The sequence below is a fragment of the Mesitornis unicolor genome, unplaced genomic scaffold, assembly GCF_000695765.1.
Source record: "Mesitornis unicolor isolate BGI_N332 unplaced genomic scaffold, ASM69576v1 scaffold22854, whole genome shotgun sequence".
Taxonomy (NCBI): domain Eukaryota; kingdom Metazoa; phylum Chordata; class Aves; order Mesitornithiformes; family Mesitornithidae; genus Mesitornis; species Mesitornis unicolor.
The window spans coordinates 6,499-15,051 of NW_010182365.1; the positions used below are offsets into that span (position 1 = coordinate 6,499).

General features: G+C 37.2%; 1 protein-coding gene across 1 annotated transcript in view; it reads left to right on the forward strand.

Annotated features, from left to right (window-relative positions):
* Nucleotides 1-4,702: 4,702 nt before the first annotated feature.
* Nucleotides 4,703-8,553, forward strand: part of ZNF438 (zinc finger protein 438) — an 18,116-nt gene continuing 14,265 nt past the window's right edge. The window contains exon 1 of the mRNA XM_010183753.1: nt 4,703-4,730. Within this exon, the coding sequence (XP_010182055.1) occupies nt 4,703-4,730 (28 nt within the window). The remainder of the gene's footprint in view (nt 4,731-8,553) is intronic.

Genomic DNA, 8,553 nt, shown 5'->3' on the forward strand with positions numbered 1-8,553 from the left:
ACTTCTTTACATGCTTAGTTTTATATTAAAATTCATAATTAAGCTTCATATGAAATTATAAGATTTGATTTAATGTTTTCTTCTAATACCTGAACTAATGTTCACTGCATTAGAAGGTGCAATCGTCATTGAGAGGCTTTGTTCTTTTAACAAAAGGTACCAAAAATAAATTCAGCTAGGGTCATAGTGATTTAGTTTAATACTGTTATGATAATGAGTACTATAATTACTTTCAGATAGTTCTTCCTTCCCAGAGGATGAGATTTTTAGTTTTGATGCCTGCTTAAAGCATGACAATGACAGTAAAATTAATGTCATAACCTTTACAGCCTATTTATCGTTTTCTGTGTAGTATCCTAAAGGATTTTGTGTAACATCTGAAATAAATGTCTTAGTGTGGACAAGCATCAAATTAGGTTAATTGGGTTCACCTGATAGTCATATTCAGTCTTTCTGTCAGGACACCAGTTTCATCTAAAAGGCCTGTAGGTATCTTTCTATGAAAATTGTTTTTTAATTATTACATGTATATGCTCTGCGTTCTTTGATTGTTAAGAGACCAATATACAGTGTAGGTTTTTTCCCAGTTTATTTGATAGTTTTTGCTGCTTTTGGTTGAAAATTAATTTATCCTTTCATTCTGTGGTAACATGAAGAGCAATATAGGCATGATAGAGCTTGTTTTGTGATATTAAGGTAAATTTTACGTTTTGATTCTATTGAACTTCAACACCACTTCACTTGAAGTTCTTGTAGTAGATTTCTTTTCATCTCTGACCAGTCGGCTGCAGGTTTCAAAAGAAATGTTTTGAGTTTTGGAGTATTGTGACTTGAAAAGGACCTGGGGGTGTTGGTGTACAGCAGGATGCCTATGAGCCAGCACTGTGCCCTTGTGGCCAAGAAGGCCAATGGCATCCTGGGGTGTATCACAAGGGGTGTGGTTAGCAGGTTGAGAGAGGTTCTCCTTCCCCTGTACTCTGCCCTGGTGAGACCACATCTGGAATAATGTGTTCAGTTCTGGGCCCCTCAGTTCAAGAAGGACAGGGAACTGCTTGAAAGAGTCCAGCACAGGGCCACAAGGATGATTGAGGGCATGGAGCATCTTGCTTATGAGGAGCAGCTGAGGGAGCTGGGTCTCTTTAGCTTGGAGAAGAGGAGACCGAGGGGTGACCTCATTCATGTTTATAAATTTATAAAGGGCGAGTGTCAGGAGGAGGGAGTCAGGCTCTTCTCAGTGATGTCCAATGACAGGACAAGGGGCAATGGGTGCAAGCTGGAGCATAGGAGGTTCAATCTGAACATGAGGAAAAACTTTTTCACTGTGAGGGTGACAGAGCACTGGACCAGGCTGCCCAGAGAGGTTGTGGAGTCTCCTTCTCTGGAGACATTCAAAACCCGCCTGGACGCGTTCCTGTGTGACCTGGTCTAGGTGATCCTGCTCTGGCAGGGGTTGGACTGGATGATCTTTCGAGGTCCCTTCCAACTCCTAATATTCTGTGATTCTGTGAATGATTTTATTTCTTGTCCTATGGCAGAGTTACAAACTGAGCAAAACAGATTTTAAGATTATTTAGAATTTTAAAAATTTTGTCATTGGGATAGGCTGTCAGGTGGAGAAGATTTGATTATGATCCCAAATAGAAATAATCCATATAATCTTCTGTGTTTGGAAAGAACCAGTATTGGACTCAAATATAAACAAGGAAGACTGTATGAATTCAATTTCTCAGTACTCAATAAAAGCAACTGAACATCCTGAATTGTTAGTGGTGTCCAACCTAAAATTTGTTCTGTATGTAAGAATGTAAAACAGGTACAAAATTGAGTTAATAATTTTATTCCTAAGGTTGACTCTTTTTGAACATCAACTTGGTTTTTTTTTATGGGAAGTAGTGATGCCATGCCAGATTTATAGTGAATGAAAAATGAAAAAAACCAAAAACAAATAGAAACCAAATGCAAATGTTTTTGGTGAGGTCACGTATAGGTAGCTGTGTAGATGTTACATCCTTCAACTTCTGTACTGTGCATTGATTCAGAATTTCAGAACTTTTTGACGAGACTGCAGTTTATGTTTAGGACATGCATCTAATATGTGAAGATATTAAGCATCTGTTAAACATGGTACAAGTTGGCTGCGAGATGTCAAACTGTCAGTGAGAAAGGAACATTTACCTGTAGTAAAGCTGTGGTAGAACTGGTTCCAAGACTAGCGCTAGGCACTGATCGAAAGGGCAGTATCATCACTGTTGATTAATTTGAAAATAGTGTAAAATGCAGGCAGGATAGTCACACAGTTTTGTGTTCAAAGAAAACATGCTTTAGTACAGTTATACATATAACTATGGATAGAAACACTTGAAGGGCTGATAAGAAGCAACTTGCCGTGGCTTCAACATCTTGAGCTGTTCAGTTTTTCCAAAATGGAAGGTTACTTGTTTATCTGCAAAAACAAAGGGCACTTAAAAGTTCTTTGGTATAACAACAATAAAAAAATATTGCTAGAAGACAAAATATTCATTTGAGAAATTACTCTTTTTTAATTTACAGTAGCTAATCAATGTCCTAGTCTGTCAAATAAGCACTGGATTTTCTAGCTCAAGACCAGTATCGTACTGCAGTTAGGGTTGAGTTTGAATCAGAAATGCCTGCACAAAATGTTTGGATTCGTATGGTCCAATTTTCTGTCCTAGTGTTAGGGCTTGTGAATCCTTGGAAGAAGATGTGGACCTTGTGTTTGCACACGGTATTCTAAGAATTATTGATCTGAAGCCTGGTTTGTTTGCTGTAATTCTAAGAGGAGACAGTAACTGTGAGTGCGGCACCCTTTTAAATTATTTAATGCTCTCAACAACTGGGAGGGACCGTGAAAACCTCTAAAAATGTGACTTCAGGGTAGTAATTTTGAGAAACTTCTCATTTGAACATCAGTTATTTCATAGATTTTTACAAGAATATGCGTTACTGTAACTACTTCATGTATGTCTTCGGTGTTGGAAATCCTAAACTGGAAGAAAATCTTCGACTTTGTTTCTGTAAAAAGATCTTGTTGAGCAGTATGGCCTTAAAGAAGGATGTCTTACACTGTGGGTGATGAGTTGAAAGTCCATGTTTGCCATTCCAAAATTACACCAATGCAGTCTGTACCATTCTTGTAGGTTAGGAGGGAGTTGTCTGTGTGTTAGCACGATGTGAAGCTGCATTTAATGGGCTAACATACATTTGTGTACTGGGTCTGGCAGATGGGAGGTTCACTGCTTAAGTACCACGGACAGAGGCTCTTGGAGGCAGCCTGGGTTCTGCAGGTTCGCATCGGCAAACCTATGCCAGGAGGTGCTGCTTGGAGCTTCTTATTACAAATGGCTCAGCACAGAAGATACAGATACCAAAGAGCCTTGCCTGTTTACTGTGTGAGAGGTCTCCTCACAGCAGGCACATCCAACTTTCATTTATGCTTTGGTAGAACTTCCTGCAAATGGATTTGGTATTGCCTCGTTTATACTTTACTGCTGCCCACAGAGCCATCTCCTTCCTAGGACGTCTGCATTGCTTTTTGACTTTCAGTGGCATGATAATAAAGATATTCAAGACTTATTTTTGCATTGGTAGTTGCATCAGAATTTGTCCTATTTTTCTATTTATCCAAAAACAGAATTTTGGTACTTCATGTGCTCGGAAGGCTCTTGAGTGCATGTCAGGAATGTTTTTTATGTAAGATGCTACTGGCTGTTAAATTTGCCAGGAAAGTAAGCCAAGTCCACAGCCACACAGCTGGCTCTGCTCATGGGAAGTGTTACAGATACACACTGGTATGAAAGCCTAGATCCAAGTAAACCCCCAGGTAGTTGGAGTTCATCTGTGTCCATCAATGGACTTGCCTGTTACCTTCCCAAAGCCTCCAACTGTGTCAGGTGAACAAGAGTTTTATACCCTATGTGACTTTTAACATGTTAGTGATGTTCAGCCAAACTAAACTAGTATGCAGTCACTCCAAATCTAGACCATTTTATGGTGAACAAAATAAAACTCAATAATAACACGATTTTGTATTGTCATTATTTTGTACTGCGTCTTTCATACGTGAATGTTGAATTACACTTGACCAAAGCTTAAGCCATGCACTGACTTCATTGGAAAGAGATAGCCAACTCTTAAGTTATTGGGTGGCCACTTGATGTAATGTTATGTCAAACATTACGCATCAAATTTTGCGATAAGTGCCAACATCAGTTCTGGGAGAGATGGCAGTCTAATGTTTGCTTCACAAAAGCAAACTAATACCTTTGTTGTAGCATCCATGGAAGATTCTGCTTGTCTGTCAGGTATATGGGAGCCATGCAGTTGGATGTTTGAAGGAAAATGATTCTTTAACCCTACATTGTCTTGGATTTTTCAGAATGTATTGTCACATAATAATTAATCACATGTCCTCTTTTCTGGCTTTAATGGGGGTTATTGTTACCCAGCGTTGAAATACAGAGAGTGGAAACAAGGGTATGTGTGATCCAGAGAAATGCTTCGTTTAAACTTCTGGTGGTGGTTTGAATGAGGTGTGGGCATACTAGGATCCATTCTGAAATATAATTTCAGAAAACTATTGCCATTGTCCTATTTTGTTTTTAATTTATGAAAATTTGTCAGACTTTCTAAGTATCTGTATTTCTTCTTTCCAGGAATGTTGTCGTAACTATTAAAGGGCATAATGCAGAATCCTTTAACTTTTTCTGCAGGTATAGTATACTTTCTACACTTTTTTTGAGAAATTAGATGCTTGTGATTCAAAATGTGTAAGAAATTTCACCATAATTAATAAATCCCTATGTAACTGCTATTCTACTTTAATGTGGTATAAAAAAGAAGCCATTATACCGCAGCATTTATCATTTCATGCAATTGCAATAGCTAAGACTGTTTTCTTCTTTACGATATTGCTAATTACTGTTACTGCCTCTAGTTGAAACTTGAAATACATACATTGCTTCTTGTTTGATTCAGCAGAATTAAGTGTTCAGAGTTTTTTACAATTTTTTAATTCTCATATATTTGAAAAATAGTCATATTTGACCCCCATATAATTTGCAGTCAAATCTGTTTTCAGGTTATGCTGCAAAATATGTTATGCTAGCAGAAAAAAGAAAATAAGTATTTTCTAAATATTAACCTAGATTTTTAGATTTTAAGTGCTTTTTCTCCAGCATTCCTATCCTTACTAACATTTTTTTGGCGTGTACTTAACTATATTTCTTCTATGGTTTGTTTCTTCAGAAGTCAGCTTTTGTTGATTTAGTTTTCAGTGGAGTTAGCATCTTGAATTTTTCCCTCGGTTATTAGTAAGGGTATTTGTGCTGCAACTGTGTATTCCTATGCCTCTAAATGTGCAGCCGTAACTTATTTTCCTTTCCCTTTTTGATCTGTGTCACAATGCTAATGTTTAACTGATTTTTAAATGTCATTTTTAATGATACTTCTTAAACGTGAGTGAATGTTTGATGGATATGACATAAGCTCTTATGGACCTTTCAGAACCATTGCAGGTTGTCAGTTAAGTTTCCATTGTTAGTACTTAACGTTAATTAAGGAAAGCACTATATGTTACTTAACTTGAAGCCTTGAGCTTTTACTGTCATGTAAGTTTATACTTTACCTGTTTTGTGAAGACTGAGTGTTTTTATGATGCTGTAATAATTCTGGGGAAGCTGTTCCAGAAAGATGTCATGCAAATTGATCTCAGTTGATGAGTTCTGTGTCTAATGGGACTGTGTTTTCAAGGCAGGCAGTACTTACTGTTGCGTAAAGCTCTCCACCCTGCAGTGTGCTCTACCTCTCTATCTTTGACTGAAATACGTCCTTCTAATACTTAAAAACTTTAATTTTTCCTTTAATTAACAGGAATTTGACCATTCCTGTAGTCAAATTGAATGTGTTATCTTTATGTTAAAGCCATTTCTGAATATAAGAAAGAGAATATAGGCTGTGAAGCTGTTTGCAGACTTGTAACTGATGAATTACTTGCTTTGAGATTTTTTTTTAAGACTTTATTCTTTTTTTCTAAACAAAAATCCATTTCAGTCATTATTCTGTTATCAACTTGCACCCAGAGTGAATTATAAATTCACCCAGAGTGAATTATATTGTAAACTTTGGAAGTGAGGGTTGATGTTGGGAATCATAACCAGGTGCTGACCAACAGCTGTATCAGTGTGAAATCGATATTCTAAAAATAAACTAGTCTCAGTATATTTTTTGTATTCTTTTATTGTCACTCTCTTTTGTCCTCCTATGAAGCATCACTTCTGTTTCTTAAATGTGTTATGGCACTTCAAAAATGTTGAGGCTATTAGCAATTTGTAGTGATTTATGTACAACTATAATATTGGTCCATTTCTTAAAAATAAAAGGTTTGAAAATAAATTGTATTGGAAGTTGAACCTATCCATCATCTATATTCAGTATAATACTTTTGTCGGTCTTTCTATACTTTGAAAGTGCTGGTTATTTTTCAGTTGAGAATGGAAGTAATTGTTAATGCAAGTTCCTTGAGTGACAATGTAAACCCTTCACTGCTGCCGTTTGTCATGTAACAACAGAAGTTCTGTGATTCTCCTTCAGGACATCTGTATTTTTCTCCATTTAAAATACTTTATGGGAAAGGTGATTATCATTTATATGACAAGCAGTTGTAACTCTGTGTTGAAACAGATACTCTTTTCTGAATAATGCTAAATATTTAACTATTTCAGCTTTTTTCTAGGAATTATGAAATTATGATTGGCGCATCATATTCTGTCATTCGTGTTCATGTTAATGTTTGCAGTTGAGCAAGTGCTGGTTTTTTTTTAATAGTTCTTCATAATGACATAAAACACCAGTATGCCTTAGAGAACTGGAATACCCTTGGATGAGTGGCACTCTCAGATTTATAAAACATTTTTGTTAAATGACATGAAAAAATTGTGTCTCTTATACAATTACTGTGCAAAATACAGGGCTGTCCTGGTTTATCTAGGAATTTATTTAACTCTTGTCTTTTTAAAATTTACACTGGAAAAGTATATCACAGGCTGAAATAATAGTTCTTCCTCCTTGAGTATGTTTATTTTAATTATTTTTTAAAGTTTTTTAAAAAGTCATGGTATAGTTTAGTACATTTTGTATCCCTGTTAGTATGGTCATTTGATGCTGGGAGATCTCGAACTTCAATTAGCCATGTAAATATGTTTCTTAGCATCAGCTCTCACTGTGCTGGAACCCCTGCTGCCTTTATATCATTAACATAAATGCAGGTGCAAATAGCATTTATGTACTTTGATAGAAAGCAGTTGGAGACATTTCACCGTGGGACACAACACTTTCAGATTGTGTACATCTGTTCAAATAATGTATCCAAGCCAGTGACATGAGCGCAAGGATAAAAACATCTGCCCCTGAGACCATTTGCCATACAGCAGATGCTTACATCTTTATTTATGCAGATGGTTTGTGTGATGAGCTGAGAAATGATGAAAGCAAGAAAGTTTGACAAAGGTTTCGGGATATTGCTCGGGATGGGAAAATATGTTAGTAATAGTGCTTCGCCTACCAAAAGAACATCTGTTATAGATACCGATGTTTAGAGTAACCTGGGCGTGTTATCTGGGACATTAACTAGATTAACACAAATTTAGTAAAGGATTTTAAAAATAAATAAAGATCTTTCATGTAAAAATTGCACTGCAGTTATAATTACTAAGTAGTTTAGTAGAACTAATTACTTTTAACAGGAATACTCAACTGCTTTTCTTCAAGATGTTCCCAGGTTTATACAAAACAATTAATTGACTGAAAAGTTTGCAGAGGTAGAATAGACATAACTCGTGGAGGTATTCAAATGTTGCGTGCGGTGCTGTAAAAGATGTCAAGACTTTGGGGATTTTTCAGTAGAAGTCACATTTAGTGTTGCAGAATTAGTAGACAAGTAGTTGAGCCTTTCTGTGGTTTGTAAATCACTGTAGTGCAGTCGACGTGAGTTGCAGATCCGAATGGAGCTGGCGCTTCCAAGGAGGAGCCGAAGGTGCCCAGTGTGGCCACAGGGCTCGCCCACTTGATGGGGCCAGAGGCGGCGGTGGCGGGCACCCAACTCCCCCTGCTGGCCTCGGCGCCAAGGGGCTCCTTTGTCTGCCGGAGCTCGCCAGATGCATGTGAATTTAATTTGATACACGATACTTCTGCACAATACAAGTTAAGAGTATAATTTTTGGCCTGTGTTCCTGTTGACTGCATTCCTGTTTTCATTCCCTCGTACGCTGGCACTCATTACCCATGTTTGCTGATGTATTATCACTTACCAGCAGTGTATTCAATCAATTCTCTTACAGCACATCCAGCACCTCCTTTTGAGAACCCTAGCTGCCTTTAAACGAAATGATGGCTGACATGGGCAAGCTTAGCAATGCCAATAAGTTTTGCAAATAGTTGTAGTTATGCATAGGGGGAGGAAGAACATTCAGATACAATAATTTAAATTGTTTTCTGCTACGTCCTACTGCCAGAAAGGCCTAGCTGTGTTCAGGTTCA